This window comes from Eubalaena glacialis, chromosome 11, assembly GCF_028564815.1.
Source record: "Eubalaena glacialis isolate mEubGla1 chromosome 11, mEubGla1.1.hap2.+ XY, whole genome shotgun sequence".
Lineage (NCBI taxonomy): Eukaryota > Metazoa > Chordata > Mammalia > Artiodactyla > Balaenidae > Eubalaena > Eubalaena glacialis.
In genome coordinates, this window is record NC_083726.1 from 20,817,734 (window position 1) to 20,837,421 (window position 19,688).

Genomic DNA, 19,688 nt, shown 5'->3' on the forward strand with positions numbered 1-19,688 from the left:
AATGGTGATTGTAACTGACCTTTTCCAAAGCTCCCTCTGTCAACAGTCATGAAGAGTGACTCTATGAAGCAGGTGACTAGGGGTATCACCTTCTCTTTCTCCAGGGGTCTGTCCAAGAAGTGGGGAGAAAAAGGGAAATGCTCAAACTAGCATTCAATGGCTTTTTCATGAAATGGCAAAAAATGGCCAATAAATGTTTTCATCAGCTTGCTAAAACACCTTTCACAATTAAACACAGTTGATTTTCTCACCTAATATGAGGTAACACGACAAGGGCCGCCCAAGACCATGAAAGGTAAGTAGTCTCTTTATTTGGGGGTAACTGAATTATAGATAAAAGATGATCTAATACTGAGATCTGTTCCTTTCCTGCCTTGGATCTGGTCTTCTTCTGCCTTATATTGGATCTGAAGGAAGAAAACATAAACAAATATTTAAAATAAGAGAGGATATAATCACTCTTGCCCTCTGAAGTTTGAAATAAAATTGGTTCCTTTCCATGCATGGAGCATTAGCGGGAAGGAAGGAACTGGTGGTGACAGTTGAATACAAATAACTAAACAAAAGTGACTCATTTACTGATTTTTCAGTGACAGACTTTTTCAACCCCATTGGTTCTACTTTCTTCTATTTTTGATTTTAATTTGCTTCATAACTTAAAGCAACTCTCTTCCAGTTTTAGGTATTATTTCTGAATTTTGTGCTGATGGACATGTTTAAGAACTGGAGAGGTAATTTATTGGCATGAACTGACTTCCTCCATCCCCCCTTTCCTTTCTGACATGAATTTTACTGCTTCACAAATGTGTAGAATAATGTTGCAAAGGAATCAGAGTGAATTTGACAAATGTCACTAAAATGATTATGACTTAGAAGTAACTTTTGGACTTCCCTGGCGGTCCAGTGGTTAAGACTCCACTCTTCCATTGTAGGGAGCACGGGTTCGATCCCTGGTTGGGGAACTAAGATCCCGCATGCCATGCGGCCAAAAAAAAAGCAAGCAAGAAGTAACTTTCTCTGGGGCTTTAATCTGATAAGTGGTTACTCAACACTATTTTCTAATATGACATTCAGTTTTAGGTATCTGTTACTTTGGCGGTATTCTTGTTTGCCTCTATTTTTGCCAATGAAGTATACCTCAGTCCTATTTAAAAGACAGAAATCCAGTGGAAAGAAAAGTCATAGAAACAATAAGTAAATTGATCTGTTTTTATAATTAATTCTCCATGTCCAGTTTGGTTAACTTATTATGGAATAGAAGTAGAATATCAGGTTTTTATTCCTATACCTTTTTATCATTAAAGTTAACCAAAAAAGTTGCATTCTCTTTTGTTTCACACTTATCAGGATACTGAATGCTTGGAAATTATGAGAGATAACTAAGTTAATTTTACTGGTAATTTCTAAAAGTTACTATACCTTGATATACAGTCTTTCTAGTATTAACCATGACTCAATAATCGGCAAAAATCTTACAAATAAAATATTGAGATGCTTTATAAAGATGAGTCATTAGTTGCCATGTCATTCCCCTGCTTCGTCACACCTGCCAATGAGCTCCTCCAATAAAATCCATACTCGCCTCATCCTGTAAGGCCTTGGGTGATCTGACCCTCTCCTCCTTCACTCACTTCCCCTAATTCCACTCTCCTCCTTACTCAGTGCTCTTTATCCACACAGGCTTTCCTTTTGTTCCTCAAACATACTGGGCTTATTCCCATCCCAGAGCCTTTGCAGGAACGCTTCCCTCTGCCTGGAAAGCTTTTCACCCAGCCTTTCTTTGCCAGGTTGGATCCTTCCACCATTACAATCGGACCAAAGATCCCCTTTCTAGACAGGAGTAGTGCTGCCTCTCTATCTACTCTGCCTCAAAGCCCTGTTTTATTTTTCTTTTTATCACTATCTAAAATTAACTTGTTTGTTTATCGGCCTCACATGCCTGTCCCCCCAAGACTGTCATCTCCCCCAAAGAAGAAACCTTTTTCTTTTTCATTATTATATCCCAGTGCCTAGAACAGTGTCTGATACAATAAATATCTGTCAAATGACAGAATAAATTTATCTTCTCAAGAGTCTTTTCACATCTATTATCTTTTTTTTTTTAAATTAATTTATTTATTTTTGGCTGTGTTGGGTCTTCATTTCTGTGTGAGGGCCCTCTCTGGTGGCGGCGAGCGGGGGCCACTCTTCATTGCGGTGCGCGGGCCTCCCACTATCGCGGCCTCTCTTGTTGCGGAGCACAGGCTCCAGACGCGCAGGCTCAGTAGTTGTGGCTCACGGGCCCAGTTGCTCCGCGGCACGTGGGATCCTCCCAGACCAGGGCTCGAACCCGCGTCCCCTGCACTGGCAGGCAGATTCTCAACCACTGCACCACCAGGGAAGCCCCTATTATCTCCTTTTATTCTCACAATAAATCTGTGAGATGAGTGGATGGAGTGTGATCAGGAATCTTCAGACACAGGTGACCATTCACGTCTTATTCTACGGGGTGATGGAAGTTTTCTTAGAGAAAGAAACACAGAACCTGTGGCACTCGCCTTAAGTTAATATGCTTACATTTATTAGGAATGATAAGGGAACTGGTTTCCTGATCTATAATTTCTAGAGGCACACCCACTCAACTATTTGAAAAATAGTAAGCAGAATCCTCTCAAATATTTACATAAACTTTGTTTCGACTTCCAAAGAGTATGTACTGTTTTTAATGAAATTGAGAAAGTAATCCATAGACCTTTTAACAATTCAAACAATGCAAAGGTTTATAATCTAAAAGCTAATAGTCACTTCTTTCTTCTCTTTACCATCCTCTTGTCATAAGCAAAGGTAACAGTTTTGTGTCTCTTTAGGGAGTTGTCAATTCTCCCCAAATTGACCTATAGATTTAATGCAATTCAAAACAAAAATCCCAGCAAGGTTTTTTTTTTTTTTTTTTGTAGACATAGACAAGTTTCTTCTAAAATTTATACAAAAGGGCAAAGGACCAGGAATAGATGAAACAATCTTTAAAAAGAAGAATAGAGTGAAAGGATATTTTTTTAAGATTTCCAGATTTATTTTATGCTATAGTAACAAGATTGTGGCATTAGAGGAGGACAGACACATAGATCAACGAAAAAGAATAGAGAGCCAGAAACAGTCCCACACATTTATGCCCAGCTGATTTTTGACACAAAAGCAAAAGCAGTTCAGTGAGGAAGAACAGCCTTTTCAACAAATGTTGCCAGAGCAGTGGACATTCAGAGGCAAAAAAGGAAACTTGACCTAAACTTCACACCTTATATAAAAATTAACTCAAAATGGATCATGGACTTAACTGTAAAACATAAAATGATAAAACTTCAAAAAAATAAGAGAAAATACTTGGGACCTATAGTTAGGCAAATAGTTCTTAGACTTGACATCAAAAGCATTATCCATAAAAGGAAAAGTTGATACATTGGACCTCATCAAAATTTAAAACTCTGATCAGTGAAAAATCTTGTTAAGCAAAGGAAGACAAGCTACAGACTGGGAGAAAATATTTGCACCATCACGAAGCAGACAAAAGGACTTGTATTAGAATATATAAAGCACTCTCAAAACACAACAGCAAAGAAACAAACTAGAAAATGGGCCAAGGAAATGAACAGATATTTCACTAAAGACAATATGCAGATGGCAAATAAGCACATGAAAAGATGTTCAACATCCTCAGCCATTAGGGAAATGCAAATTAAAACCATAGTGAGGTAGATATCACTATATCCTATCAGACAGGCAAAAACAAAAAACAGTGAAAATAACAAATGCTGGTGAGTATGCAGAGAAACTGGATCACTCATACTGCTGCTGGGAACGTAAAATGGCACAGTCACTCTGGAAAACCATTTGGCAGTTTCTTATAAAACTGAACATGAAAAATAAAACGAAGCAACAAACAAAACTACAACAACAACAACAAAAAACTGAGAAACAAAAACAAAAACCCCAAAACTGAACATGCCCTTACCCTACAACCCAGTAAGTCCACTTTGGGGCATTTATCTCAGAGAAATGGAAAGCTGTGTACATGAATGTTTATAACAGCTTTATTCATAAGAGCCAAAAACTAGGAATGGCCTAGTTATTCCTTTTAACAAGTGAATGTTTAAACAGACGGCTACATCCATTATCATGGAATACTACTCAGGAATAGCACACAAAGATGCTCAACATAAAAAGGAATGGATTACTGATGCACACAACGACTTACATGGGTCTCAAGGGAATTGTGTTGAGTGAAAAAGCCAATCTCAAAAGCTGTACTGCATAATTTATATAACATTCTTGAAATGACAAAATTGTAAAAATGGAGAATAAGATTAGTGGTTGCCAGGAGTTAGGGATGGAGTGGGGAGTGGCAGGGTGAGTGTGGCTATTAAAAAGTAGCACGAGAGATCCTTGCAGTGATGGTATAGCTCTGTATCTTGACTTTGGTGGTAGTTGTGAATAGACATGAGATAAAATTGCACAGAACTATATATCCATATACATACAAACACAGAGATGAGTGATGTAAAACTGGTAAATCTGAATAAGGTTGGTGGATTGTACCAATGTCAATTTTCTGGTTGTGATATTGCACTAAGCTTTTGTATTGGGTTGGCCAAAAAGTTCATTCAGGTTTTTCCGTAACATCGTGCGGAAAAACCCAAACGAACTTTTTGGCCAAGCCAAATAAGATGTTGCCACCGGGGGAAAATAAGTGAAAGGTATATGGAAACTCTCTGTCTTACTTCTTATAACCACACGTGAATATACAATTGTTTTAAAATAAAAGGTTAAGAAAATTAATAGTGACCTCTTTCTTTCACTTACCACCCTCTTGAAGTTAAATAACCTGTTTCTGTATCCTTTCACACGTGTTCCTATGCTTATATATACTTTTGGTTTTAACTTTGCAAAATGGGATCATGTACTCTTCTACAACTTGGTTTATTTATTTTTTAAAATTTATTTATCTATCTATTTTTGGCTGCATTGGGTTTTTGTTGCCGTGCGCGGGCTTTCTCTAGCTGCGGCAAGCGGGGGCTACTCTTCGTTGTGGTGCGCGGGTTTCTCTTGTTGCAGAGCACGGGCTCTAGGCACGCGGGCTTCAGTAGTTGTGGCATGTGGGCTCAGTAGTTGTGGTTCGCGGGCTCTAGAGCGCAGGCTCAGTAGTTGTAGTGCACGGGCTTAGTTGCTCCGCGGCATGTGGGATCTTCCCGGACTGGGGTTCGAACCCGTGTCCCCTGCACTGGCAAGCGGATTCTTAACCACTGTGCTACCAGGGAAGTCCTACAACTTGCTTTTTTCACATAACAATGTATCACGGACATCTTTCCAGTTAATACATGTAGATCTTCAGTTTTTACAGTATTCTGAATGCATTATTTTTAAATGGGTAATCCCACCAAGAATACAGGGAATAAAGACTTAGAACTTACCCCACTGTCTGTTCTGAGAAAAGCAGAGGGTACTTCTCAATCGCCATGGAGCCAGTGGTGGGAGGTGCTGCTTTGTTCAGAATGAGTTTGGCCAAAATGGCCAGAGCTTCATCTTTGACTGCAGCGTCATCAGTCAGGAAGCAATTCTCAATATACAAGAGAAAGCTGGGTAGAAAAAGCTAAAAATAAGAAAGAAAATCACACTTGTTAACAACAGATATAAATTTCAGAACACCTAATGAAGAGAAGATTCTAACACTTCCACAGAGAAAAAAAAGAGATCATAAATAAAGGCTCAGGAATCGTAATGACATCAGACCTCTGCAGAGGAACAGTGGAGGCCAGAAGACAATGGAGCAATGCCTGAAAAACTGAGGGAAAATGACGGAATCTAGAATGCTGTACCCAGCGTACTGGTGATGTAGTTTGAGGAGAGAATAAAGACACTTACAGATGCACTAAATCTCAAAATTTTACTTTCATTCACCCTTTCTCAGGAACCTCTGGAGAATGTGTTTCATCAAAGTAAGAGGAAACTACAATAAGAGAAAGACACGGGACCCAGGAAACAGGAGAGAGGCAAGTCCTAGTATGACATCTGTGCAATGGGCAGAGAAAGCAACCTGTTCAGACTTGAATGGCTCTAGGAGGAATGTCTCCAAAAAAGAAAAAAGAAAAACAAAGAGCTGCCAAATGATCTGCCAGTGTGCCACGTGAAAGGCATTCTATGATGCTGTTGGCAGACTCACCAGCAATTTCAAGTTTTGAAAGAATGAGGCAATTGGTAACTTCAGGAAAAACGAAAGGGTGTACAAAAAAGGAAATGTAATTATAAAATACTCCTTGATTATAGGGATTAAGTATTTGATGAATATGAATTCAACCAAAATTTATGATGTAACTCTGTTGAGAAGATGAGAAGCGTAAAAGAACTAGAAATCCACCTACCCAGGAGGAAGCCTACAGATGAGGACTAAAACTAATGAGTCAAGGAAAAGCAGTACGTTCAGATGATTTAAAAATATAAAGTAAATACTAGAAAAAAATAGCTAAAAATCATTAGATGTGCTTGTTCCTGGTGAGGAAGATGGGAGTAGGAATCAAGTGAGTGCCTTTTAGCCCTGTGCAACCTTTTAAACAACATACATAGAGTACTCTGATAAAAATAAGTTTTTAAAAAAAGACCACAGGGAACAGGGGAGACGGAAAAGATGCAGCTGCTAAGAAAACCAGAGAGAAATAAAGAGCCCTCACTGGGCAGGAAGCAACAGGGCTAGGACATGTATAAAGAAGTGTTTTTCTGAGACAGATGAAAATATATATTATTAAAGACTCAAGGGAAAAATGAGAGAAGAGATACAGAGATTTCCATGAAGTATATTGTAGAATCACCAGTTAGAAGGAGTGGCAAATGTTTGATGAGGGTGAGGGGAAAGGATAAAATAAACTCAGGATTTGATGAGAAAGATTTCTACCTCATTCTATCAGGTAGCAATTCATTCTGTAGCAATGAAATGAATTCATAACTCTCCTCCTATGCAAACTGTTTCAGAAACTATTTTCTATGCTTCAAATTCACAGTTTAAGTTCCTTAAGCCATTTTTTTTTCAAATTTATCACATGGTTCTATAACTTCCTAAAAGATTATTAAAAAAACAAATTGGTTACCTAGTATCATTTAAAATGCTTAGCATGTGGAATAAAGTGTCACATATGACCTAGAACTGGAATATAATTACTTTAAAAAAAAATACATGAACTAAAACATCAAATACTTATTCTGTTCCTTTCAAAAAACAAACAAAATCACAGGAGTTTTAAATTGATTATTTTATCGTGACATTTAAAACAAAACAAATAAAAGACTTAATATCTCACTCACCTGCTCAAACTGCTTCATAGCAAACATGACTTCCGAAAAACCCAAAATTAAGCATCTTTCAAATCTGCTCTCAAAAATCTGTGGACCACAGGCAAAGAATAGTAATGTAAATACAAAGAGAGTACTTTCCCATTCCTGAAAATAAAAACATTCGAAACCTTCAAGGTCCTCTAACTTGCAAGCAGGAAGTGTGGGATGCTTGATACAAGTTAAAATAGTCATGGAAGGCAAAAAGAACTGGATTGTTGAATTTGCCACTGTGCAGATGGACACACCAGGTGTGAGACACAGGCACTGGGCCTTCCTCCTCGGGAAAGAAGCTACTACAGTAAAGGTATGGTGGGCACACTTCAACCAGTATTCTAAGTGCTCGGCCTTCTGCAAAGGGACTTACAAATGTGAAGGGTACTGTGTTTCTAGTGATTCCCCAGGGCTTTGCCTAAGAGCTGCTCCATTCTTTCCCAGCTACAGAGAATTACAAAAGGGCAAGTAGCACGACTTTACACCTTCCTCTAAACTTTATACTGTTGCACTACATGAAGCTAGGAAGAACCTAACTGATCTATTTTCAATTCCACTTCCCTCCAATTCATCTTCTAAACTCACTAAAATGCCAATCTCATTAAATCATTTCCCTGCTTAACATTTTTCCAGGGCCCTCCACTACTTGGAGGATAATATCCAACCTAACTTTTCAAAGCCAAGCAAAGCCTTGCTGATATACGTCACACTTCATGTGTCCATCTGCCCAGCAACATAGATTTTTGAACACATTTTTGCCATTCTCTCTCCTAGAGTTTTTAACACCTTCTCTGACTGGCAGACTGCTATTTAACCTTCAAGGACTATCCAAAATATTAGTCCTTTGAAAAGCTTTCTCTGTCCCTCAACCCCAGACAGAATTAACCTTCATGTTTCGACGTGACATAAATAGATTGATTCAACAGACTTTAACTACATACTCCCAGGGCCCCACTTCGCTAACAGTAAAAAATCACAGGCAGGACTTCCCTGGTGGTGTAGTGGTTAAGAATCCGCCTGCCAATGCAGGGGACATGGGTTCAAGCCCTGGTCTGGGAAGATCCCATGTGCCGCAGAGTAACTAAGCCCGTGCGCCACAACTACTGAGCCTGAGCTCTAGAGCCCATGAGCCACAACTACTGAGCCCGTGTGCCACAACTACTGAAGTCCACGTGCCTAGAGCCCGTGCTCCGCAACAAGAGAAGCCCGCGCACCACAACGAAGAGTAGTCCCCGCTCGCCATAACTAGAGAAAGCCTGAGTGCCGTAACGAAGACCCAACGCAGCCAAAAATAAAAATAAATAAATAAATAATTAATTAAAAAAAAAAATCACAGGCAAAAATAAATAAATAAATAAAATAAAAGTGTCCACTCTACAATATCTAGTCCATAGCCTGAACTTGGTTAAGTAAATATTTGTTTGGTGAATATTTGCTGAACAGATTTAGCTTTTATCACATTTTGTTTTGCTTATTTCCATTAGAGCACGCGCGATTCACATCTCCTTAACAAGATTATAAATTCCCTGAAGACAGAGCCTTTGCCAAGCTTCATTTGTATTCCCCAGAAGGCTTACTCAACGCTAAACATAGTATTAACTACTCAGTTAATATTTGCAAAAGTAAATTACTTTTTCTATGGTTTCTTTGATGAGGGTCCCTGGCAAGGAAACATTTTCACCTAGGATCAAAGCAGAAATTACATCCAAGAGGGTCTCCCGGCAAGATGTGGAGAGATGGGCTATTTGTAATGTTTGAGACAATACCTGTAAAATATAAGGAAAAACAATGCACACTTAGCAATCAGCTTCTAATGAATAGGCTCTAAGCAAATTAAGCTGGGAACTCACTTTACAAACGTCAACAGGTTTGGTTATCTTTGATCCATTTCCATGTTTTACAAGTATCAGATATGTTTCTAACAACCTTTTAAACTGTTCAGAACTTTCCCCACAGTTAGTCTTGGTTACTTTTGTATGTAGATCCAGGAGTGATTCCTGCAAACGAAGAATTTGTAAGAAAGAATAACTACCAAAGATCAAACTCATCTGTTAATTTAATAATGAAAATATTGTGTGAAGCAGTTCAAATTTTCACATTCTTTTTCTGTGAAAGAAAAAGACACATTTACTGGGAGTCATTAATGATAACCGCTAGCATTTCTGAATGCACTGTTGTAAGTTCTTTACAAGTATTTCCTCATAATCCTCACTGGCAGGGAATACTATTATCCCCATTTCCCAGATGAAAAAACTGAGGACCAGAGACTTAAATTTTCCCAAGTCACACTAGCAGTAAGTAACAAAGCCAGGATTCAAACAGAGGCCTCTGGCTCCAAAGCCTGTGCTCTTAACCACTATGCTCTACTGCATCTCAAGATATCAAAGCAAGTAAAAATAGTACTGGGGATAGAGGAAAGGAAAATCCTAGTAAGTGTATAAAAATATGATGACAACAATTATAAAATACAATCTCCAGGAGTGATCTGCTAAGTTAAGAACAACAATCAACTCTTAGACTCCTAATTACACACAAATACTTAAAAATCAGAACTCACTTGCAAACATTCAAAAAATATACCAAAATGTTCCTTGTAGATGTAGAACGCTGTGGATTTGACCATGTTTTTGAGTGTTTCTCCAACTAAAATCCATGGAAGTTGAGTTTCTGTTTCAGTAACTGGTCCTAGCTTTTGCAAAATTAGCTTCACTGCCTGTGGGAATCCAAGAATCATGAAAATAAACATGCACACTCTTATTCTCAAGTATTACATTGGTATTTCCCTCTCTGACTACTCCCCACTCTGCTCAAGCTACCTTAAAATCTGATCCAGGATAATCAAGGATATGGCAGCTCTGGTGGTTAACTACATGTCCCAAAAGAATTTCCAAACTAGGATGGGGAATTTTATCACACAATACCCCCCCACCCCCCATCGATCAATTTACGTCACCTTCTAGCATCCAGGATGAAGAAGAGAGCAGTGATTTTTTAAATTTTTTGACTGACTGATTGATTTTTTGGCCGTGCTGCACGGCACATGAGATCTTAGTTCCCCAACCAGGGATTAAACCTGTGGCCCCTGCAGTGGAAGCGCAGTGTCTTAACCACTGGACCACCAGGGAAGTCCCGAGCAGTGATTTCTTTTTAAATGAAAAATACCTAATGACCCAGGGCCTACAGTAGGTAAGCATTGTTTTTAAAGCCCTAACGCGCCCCACTGAATGTTTTCTATTTATTCTAGGCAATCCTCTCTCCAGCTCGTCTGTGTAAATCTTATCTATTTTCTTTTAATCCCTTTCACATAGATTCAAGGAACTCCTCCCAGTTATTTACCGTCTCTGTACAGGAGTGAAACATATTTCTAACTCCTTTGCACATTTCAAAGAGCAACTGTCCAACTCCTTCTACTTTTGCCGGATGTTCATCAAGATCAAGAAACATTAAATTGAAAAGTGCATTTTTATCAGAAACCTAAAACACAAAATGCAAATGGAAAACTGTATTTACAACATAAACATATCCTAATGAATAATTATTATTTGCTATTCTAAAGATTCATATTTAAACGTAATTAGGATAAAAATTCTAAAAGGAATAGTGACACTTGCAATGATTTCAAACTGCTGCAAGAGTATATTATCACTTGTAACGTCACACAAGAGTGATTAATTCATTGGTATAATATGAAGGTATGTACCAAGAAAAACTACATAAGGCAACATTCTATCTTTTAAAGTAAATAGTATGCTTATATTTTATGAGTATAAAAGAAATTTAATAGCAATGTTTTTGTTTTATTACAAAAACTCTATTAAAAACAAACACAAATGACACTATACAATCAGTTCCTTCCAGGAAATTTTTATAAAAATTTCTGTTAATCTCACTGTTCACGCATAGACTGACTTGAATTAAAGAATATATATATACACTAAGTAAGAATAAAAGAGTGACCCCAATTATTTCACATTAGTGAGCAAAAACCACCTTATGGTGAGATAAACTCAAAACAGTAACAGGTTTCTCTTTATATAAAAAATATTAGTCCATAATAACTATATTATAAAAGATATCTGCTTCTGTTCATCAGATTCTTGAGGATTAATGAGCAATAAACACATAAATGATCAAACTAACCTTTCTCATCAAAAAAGTAAAGCTTTCAGCAGCAAAATTTCTTATATGTAGTTTTCTATGAGCCAGGAGTGTACTATACATGCTATAAATGAGAAAATAAGACATGTTTAATTAATCATCATTTTAATAAAGATGTACTACATGTTAACTATATGACCAACACTATGGAAGGTATGCAAGAAAGATGTAGCAGGTATAATAACATAAGCAGTTTAAAATCTCATTCGATTACCACGACACCCACAAGTCAAACAGAAGACTGAAGGTCATAGACATTAAGAATCCTAGGATTTGTGGCACTGGTCTTATAGGAAAGACTATGAAAAGTTGAAACTTGTAGTGATCCCTGAATGACAGGAAGAATCCAGGTGGGGACTGGAGTGCATATTACCAGAGATCAAAGCAAGAGCAAACACGGGGTGGGCAGAAGTGATCACAGTCAAAGGATAACAGAGAGGGACTTCCCTGGTGGCGCAGTGGTTAAGAATCCACCTGCCAATGCAGGGGACACGGGTTCGAGCCCTGGTCCGGGAAGATCCCACATGCCGCAGAGCAACTAAGCCCGTGCACCACAACTACTGAGCCTGTGCTCTAGAGCCCACAAGCCACAACTGCTGAGCCCGTGTGCCCCAACTACTCAGATCCGCGCCTAGAGCCCGTGCTCTGCAACAAGAGAAGCACCGCAAGGAGAAGCCCAGGCACCACAATGAAGAGCAGCCCCCGCTCGCCGCAACTAGAGAAAGCTCATGCGCGGCAACGAAGACCCAACGCAGCCAAAAATAAATAAATAAATAAATAAATATTTTTTTTTTTAAAAAGAGAGAGATATTAGAGAGGCTGGTCTGTCTAAAGGAAGAAGGATGATATGGGTGGGGAAGGCAGCTCCAGATAAAGCTGCTCAAGTCAACAGGTGGCTTTGAACACTAAGCAAAGGAGTGGGGACTCTAGCTTACATTTAAGTAAGCACTTACTATGTTACTTCATCTAATCAGCACAACGACTCTGTGGGGTAGGAACTATTATCCCCATCCTATAGATAACGAAATAGGGGCAGAAAGGCTACGCAATATATTCAAGGTCATACAGCCATGCAGCTATAACTAAATAATGACTCATATAATCACATTGTTTCAACTGGTCTCCCAAATGAAAGAAGAGCATGGAATATATCTCTCGCATTTCTGCCATATTCCCAGCACCTAATTGTTCCTTGGTCATGGCAGGTACTAATAAGTGTTGGCTGAATAAGAAATGAATAGTTTCAGAAAGAGAAATTGGGCGCCAGTATAGGGTGATATAAGGGAAGAAAGAAGAGGCTGGCAGTCCAACTAGGAAGTTATTCAAGTCATAAAAGCCTGGGCAAACAAGGCATGAAAGAAGGCCAGTGGCAGAGGGATATGGCAATGGATGAACCCAAGAGACATTTCAAGAGTCCCTGCAATGAAACCAAAGACCTTACAGTATCCACAAGGCCCTTTATGGTCAGGGCCCCTACTACCACATCTCTGATATCGCCTGATTACTCTTCCCCTGTACACGCTGCTGCACCACCCAGGCTTCCTCACTGTTCCTCGCTCATGCCAGCCCCATGCCCAAGATGTTCTCCCCCTAATAAAATGCAAACTTCATGAGAAGAGGGATTTTTATCTGGTTTATTTGTGAGTGCATCTCAAGCCTGATACACAGTGTACAATAAATAGTCACTGAATTGAGTACGTGAATAGCAGAATCAAGAAGATGTGAAGTCCTTGAAGACAACTGGGTCAAAGATGCCTCTAAGTGGCCAAATCTCAGTGATGGGAAGAATGATGGTATCACCGTTAGAAACTGGGCGACCAAACAAAGCCTGGCATTGAGTACATATTTACTGAACATACGAATGAATGAGAAGAGCTGGCTTGAACAGGAATGTGCAGACTTTGATTTCAACAACAGTCAAGTGAAAATATCCAGGCTGTTGAAGATGTCATACTGAAAGCAAATAAATTTATAACTGGAGAGCCTGACTCAGGAGATACAAAAGTAACAGCAGAAGTCATGAAACCAAATAAACTATATATCCCCCAAGATCTTGCTGGTCTTTAATGAAGTAATCTCGGTTTCTAATACGTTTTACCAAAATCTTCATAGAGAACTAGTAAAGGTCAGAAAAATATTTCTTTCTCATTCCGTGTTCAAAGGAGGGTAGAGTGAAGGCAGGTGGTACAAAAACAAAATCGACAGTCCTATTCCATATCCATACTTATACTGGGTTGGGGTAAAAGGTTAATCTTACATGTTCCTGTGCCAATTGAAGTATGTAGAAGTAATCAGGACACCAAATAGAAAATTCCATTAAGTCCCAGATTGAAACAGATTACAAACAATCTTTGCCTTACTTTAAACAAAAAGCTGGTACAGAATTCATTCTCTTTCCCTGTCCACACTTACTTACAAATACTGAGTGTCTCTTTTGGCTTAATCAGTATTTTAGGGGCTAGGAAAATGCAAATATTGAAGATAGGGTTCTTGAAGAGTTTATAAGTTTGTAGAGGACACCATTACATTAGAACAAATGATTATAACAGAAGTTGTGTGACATAAGTGGTATAGAATGCCAGACGTGTTCAGAGTACAAAGCTCTGATTTCTGGACAAGGTGCCTGGGCATGTATGTGGAAGCTATGGATTCAAGTCAGGCTTTGATGGTGGGGGATTTGATTTCAATAGCTGGAGATAAGAGAAGGTCAGGTCAATGCAGACTGATGGAACAGACTATGGACCACTTTGGCTGGAGAACCAACTTTTTATAAGAAAATAATTAGAGACTGAGCTGGAAAGGAAGTTTGGCGTCAGACTGAAGACAGGGAAAAGGCAATTAAAGAACATATTAAAGTTAGGTAGCAATGTCAGCAGGTGCCAGTGACAGGTATTATGCATGTTTTCATTAAATACAGATGGGAGTCAGAAAGTCTCTGCTGGTTGTCAGTATCAATAAAAACTGCCCTTGACCAAAAAATAAAAAATTAAAAACTTAAATGCTAAAAAATATCATTGTAGAAGAGGATCATTCTACTTAGGGGCTTCAAGCACACAGTTGTTTCCACAGAGGCAATCTTGACTATTCGACATACGTATATTGCTTTTGCTTTCAAAACTGATGCAGATGGGGAGCAGAACTGACTGCAAATGGGCATGAGAAATCTCTTGGAGATGATGGAAATGTTCTTAAACTGGATTGTGGTGATGGTTGCATAACTTTATAAATTTACTAAACAGCATTGAATCATATATAAATTAAAATAAAATTTTAAAGCAAAAAAAAAGAAGAAGAAGAAAAGAAAAACCCATGTGAGAGAGAGAAAAGGTCACCTGTATATATTGGACATGTCCTTCACCATTAGTCTCCACAGGTACTTGTACAGATAGGACAGCGAGGTGAAAGCCCATTCTAACAACTCTGTGTCCTGAGTCTCCAGGATTGAAGTGATAGTCAGGAAAAAATCCTGAAAATGGGGATAGAAGTCCATCTGCAGATCTCGTGCCAACTGTACAATTAAACTGGATGAAAAAAATAAGGAGAGGTAACTGATTCTGATACATGTAGATCAAAAACCAAATACTACAAATCTGTTTCACAAATGATAACCTATCGCCTATGATGAAAGGATTAATTAAAGCTACTAAACCAAGTCTCAAGAGAGGTATAAAATTTTTCACGTTTTAAGAGTTGAGCAAAGAAATCAGGCTAGAGCTTGTACCTTCCATCACAAGTTATAGTCAATCATTCCTATAGTGTCAAAGAAAAATCAGGTTCTTGTAAAAGTATAAAAAGCAAAAAAGTATACCTCTAAGATTCTGCTTTACAGTAATGTACTAATATTTTCATCTAACAAAAAAAGGTAAATTCTTGTTTCTAAATTACAAACACCAGATCTAAAGCATATGTAGCTATAAAACAACCTTTATTAAAATTCAGATAAATGTTGTTGCCTTTCTTTCAACATGCTACTTACTCCAAAAGGGGTTGATAGGCATAACTGTTCTTGACTTGCAGGTGAGTCTTCAAACTCTGAACTATCTCATTTTGATGATAGACTAGCTGATTGAAAGACTGGCATTTGTTAATAACTTCTTTGTAAAATTTCCCTGGGTGGGGAAAAAAAAAAAAGAATAAGTTCTGCTTTTCCATCACACCAATATTTAGCTGTTTTGACCATATATAGTACAAATGATGGGTGAATAAAATAGAAACAAAATAGAAAATACCAAAGTGCTCCGTAAGGTTCAGTTCTCTCCACTTCAGTAGACCCTCAGAAAAGTAGGTTTCAACTTCCTGCCAAGATTAAAGCAGTCCATTAATCAGACAACTCAAAGAAAAACTATAATCAAAGTAAATAAGAATAATGATATATTAATACCTTAAGACAGTGATGATAGTCAAGAGTTGAAAAACTCCTCTTAGTTTTTTTTTAAACAGGGCATTAACTAACACACCTAAAAAAGCAATCAGGTGTAAAATATGGGCAGAAGATTTAAAACTATGTAATAGTCACACTAAAAAAAATTTTTTTTCTGTTTTTCACAATTTTAGGCCAAGAAAAATGTTGACTCTTACAGTTCTTTCATTCTGCTTTTGGAAATATGAATTGCTACAACCTTATAGAGAAGTAATCTGGCATTTCTATTAAAATTAAAAACACGTATGTCCTTTGATCCAGCAATTCCCTTTTTGGAGATATTTCTTATAAAATTTGTAAATATACAAGTATAAAGACATTCATTCAGCTTTATTGTAGTGGCGGGGGGGAAACATAAAAAAGCCTAAATATCCAACAAAAGGAAAATGGTTGGTATACATATTATGGCCTGTATATAATAAGGTATATTATGTGGCTATTAAAAAGAATTATATCTATTATTAAATTAGAAGGATGTTGATAGTATACTTTCAAAGTGAGAAAAGCAAGTTTCATAGTGAAGTATATGCTAGGAACCAATTTTTCTTTAAAAAAAAGAAAAGACCTCTATAAGTGTTTGCACATATTTATATGAGAGAAAAGTTCTTACTTAGATGACTACCAGATCATCACAACTGGTTACCCTGACTCCAGAGCAACTGGTTGTTCTTTCCTCCACATTAAAGCCAGAGAGATCTAAAATTTACAACTGATCATGTCACACATTACCCTGCCTTATAATCCTAGAATGACTTCCCATAGCTTCAGGATAAATCCAAACTTAGCTTGACATATGAAGCCCTTCATGGTCCTTGATTATCTCTTCAGCTTTATCTCTCACCAGCTACCCCCTTCGCCCATCTGCAGTCACCATCAACATAAACAAACATCCCACATGCAATTATAAGCATACTGAAATGCTTTGGAGTTTCTTGAATGTGACATGCTCTCTTTAGCCTCTGTTCCTTTATAAAGGCTTCTTCCTCAGCCTGAAACAGCCTTTTCTGTTCTCTTTGCCATGCTAAAACCTATACAAACAAGACTCAATTCAGGTATCACCTTGTCTACTTCACCTTTTTTGACACCTCGCCTTACACCGTCACAGAATCTAGGTTAGGATCCCTTCACGGTGAGTTCCCAAAGCATTATGTGCCTACCTAGATAACATCATTAACACACTGAATTCACATACTGGAGACAAGGCATTCAAAGAGAGAGTGAGCGGAGTCTGACTAGAGTCAAGTGAAAAATAGTAAAAACTGACGTTGAATCCCTAATTTAAAGGCACGTTATACAGGACCTTAAAAGGCTGGCAGAGAAGTAATGACTTGATGCAGCGAAAACAAGATTTTTGAGTAGAGGTGTGACCGAGTTACAGCATGGTTAGAACTGGAAAAAATTATGTGGTTTAGCTCCCCCATGTTTTTTAATAAAGGAGGAAACTGAGACCCAGGAAAGTGACTTGCTCAAAACCTCTTTAAAATTGTAGTTTCAGGAATATGGATCTGTAGCAGTGCTCGGAATGCGCATGGGAAGGGAGTGGCTGGAATCAGAAGCCACCTGAGAATCAAGTAAATTTTCTAACACCACATCACCCAACAGAACTTTCAGAAATGATGGAAAATGTTCCATATCTGCACTTGGTCAGTATGGTAGCAACTAGCCACATATGGCTACTGAGCATTAGAATTTTTAATTTATTTTACTTTACTTTAAATCTAATTTGTTATGTGTGGCTACTGTTTGAGACAGCACAGGTCTAATGCATTTCATGTTCATAAAAGAATGGCTTGAGAAACAATTCACTTCAAAGAGAATCTAAAAAACCAACTATGAATACTTGAAGATCAGCTCATTTAACATTCCCTTACCTCATCATAGCTTGCAGTTCTATCAATCCGGTGAATAATATCGATATTCACATTTCCCAATCGTTCAGCAAACGTAAGAAACTGCGGGGGAGAAGTATATTTACAATACATCCACATTTTATACTTATCATATCTTGAATATCTGTTTGAGTGCTGTATAACAATCATATGTGGACAATTTCCTTGTGGAAGTACAAAGTTTATAGGTTCAATGTACCTCCTTACGTTCTATCATTAGAAATAATGTTATGCTTCGCTTTCAATTTCAGAGTTGTATTTTCAATCAATCATAAAATGTATAACTGAGTTTTACAACTAGAAGTAGACATCGCTGATAAATCACAAAAGATAACTTTAAAAACAAACTGAAAGACGAATGCACTGCACTACTGTACGAAGATAATGAAATATTTCTATGGATATATTTGCAAAATGTCATTTCAAATAAAATTTCCAGGCTAGACTGGTGGATTGATCTAGGTAAAAGCTAGCAACGTGGCCTCGCCAGATCTACTGCTAGGTTTCATACCCTGCTGCAAGTACAGGATCTGGCTAAAGTCGTGGCAACAACAGTGATTTTAAACATATACAGACCTACGGCTGTAGAGTAACAAAGAAACCCTCAAGGAGCAAACCAGGAAAGTGGTGTAGTAGCCAGTAGCTGGAAATCACTCACCTCCTCCCACCGGCCCGTCCCCCATTCGGTCTTCAAGGATAAAAGAGCAGGAAAGAATTCCTAAGCAGTTAGTTTGTGACACTGAATTTAACTCTGGCCTGAAGAGAAGTCTCAGCCAGGCCAGACGCCACAAAACATGCGCGAAACCTGCAGTTGAAGCTTCCTTCCCCATCCCATATTTACTACACCCGGAGAGAGAGAGAGAGGCTCTTTTGCTAGAGCCTCCGGACAAATGACTTCCGCTCGGCCCAGAGCTCTATAGCCCCGGGAGTCCCGCTCAGAACTAGTCCCACGGCCAAGTTTCTTCACTCACCCGGTAAGTGTTCTCGATCTTGTGGGAAACTGGCTTTGGCTTCATAGCTGCAGAGGGGCGGCGGCCCGCGAGGATCTCGGGAAGGGTTGAAGGGATGCTACTGACTGTAGACAAGGGAAACTGGCTCCCACACTTGCACTCCTACGCTTGCACTCCCACGTACTCAGACTCTTTCTCACGTGCGGCTTGAGTCCCTGGGCGCCGCCATGTTGGAGACGGGGAGCAGGCTGAGCGGGTCACGTGGGCGGAAGAAGCGGACGGAGCAGGCGCGCCCGCCCCCTGCAGCCGGCTGGAGACTGGGAGGCTCTGGCTGAGTGGGTATGTGCGTGCGGAGTTTTTTGAGCTCTCTTCAGTAAAGGTTTATACGAAAAATGTGTATTTTTATCATAAAAGAAAACATGCCTGTCATCATTAACAGCCAACAACTACTACCTCTCACTATGTATACTGCACCAGGCAAAGCTCTTTACATTCATAATTTCACAATAAAGCGCATTGTGAACGTTGCATGACTACAGATGAGGTACATATTTCTAAGTCCCTTTGGCATACGGAGAAAGCAAGGATGTGCAGCCGGTAAGTGGCAGTCTGGCAGAGGTCACTGAGTTCCAATGTCTGATATTCTTAACCACTATTTTTCCATTTAAAATTGGAAAGGACTTTTAAAGAAAACTCATGGTTTCATGCACAACCAGTTAACGTTTTGGTATTTTCCTACCATTCTTATGTCCTGTTGTTAAACGTAATTATACAAACAGGTGTGTGTGTGTGTGTGTATATGTTTTTTCACTTATTCAACAAATATTTCTTGACAGTCTGCTATGGGCCATGCTCTGTTCTGTGAGCTGAGAGACTAATAATATTAATAATAATTTTGTTTGGAAATGTTTAGTCTGAGGTGCT

General features: G+C 38.6%; 1 protein-coding gene across 2 annotated transcripts in view; it reads right to left on the reverse strand.

Moving 5' to 3' along the window:
* The window catches only part of UTP20 (UTP20 small subunit processome component), a 94,201-nt gene extending 75,209 nt beyond the window's left edge, over positions 1 to 18,992 (reverse strand). Inside the window, exons 1-14 of one of the 2 annotated variants that reach the window (XM_061206134.1) lie at positions 18,786 to 18,992; positions 17,797 to 17,877; positions 15,735 to 15,801; positions 15,482 to 15,614; positions 14,838 to 15,026; positions 11,488 to 11,569; positions 10,684 to 10,821; positions 9,905 to 10,060; positions 9,198 to 9,344; positions 8,979 to 9,113; positions 7,327 to 7,404; positions 5,445 to 5,623; positions 252 to 407; positions 20 to 108 (exon numbers count right to left, since the gene is read on the reverse strand). In XM_061206134.1, coding sequence (XP_061062117.1) covers positions 20 to 108; positions 252 to 407; positions 5,445 to 5,623; positions 7,327 to 7,404; positions 8,979 to 9,113; positions 9,198 to 9,344; positions 9,905 to 10,060; positions 10,684 to 10,821; positions 11,488 to 11,569; positions 14,838 to 15,026; positions 15,482 to 15,614; positions 15,735 to 15,801; positions 17,797 to 17,877; positions 18,786 to 18,830 — 1,675 coding nt within the window. In that variant the 5' untranslated portion in view covers positions 18,831 to 18,992. Of the gene's footprint in view, positions 1 to 19; positions 109 to 251; positions 408 to 5,444; positions 5,624 to 7,326; positions 7,405 to 8,978; positions 9,114 to 9,197; positions 9,345 to 9,904; positions 10,061 to 10,683; positions 10,822 to 11,487; positions 11,570 to 14,837; positions 15,027 to 15,481; positions 15,615 to 15,734; positions 15,802 to 17,796; positions 17,878 to 18,785 lie in introns of those variants that run through there. The other variant, XM_061206135.1, reaches the window with a different exon arrangement.
* Between the last annotated feature and the right edge of the window lie 696 nt (positions 18,993 to 19,688).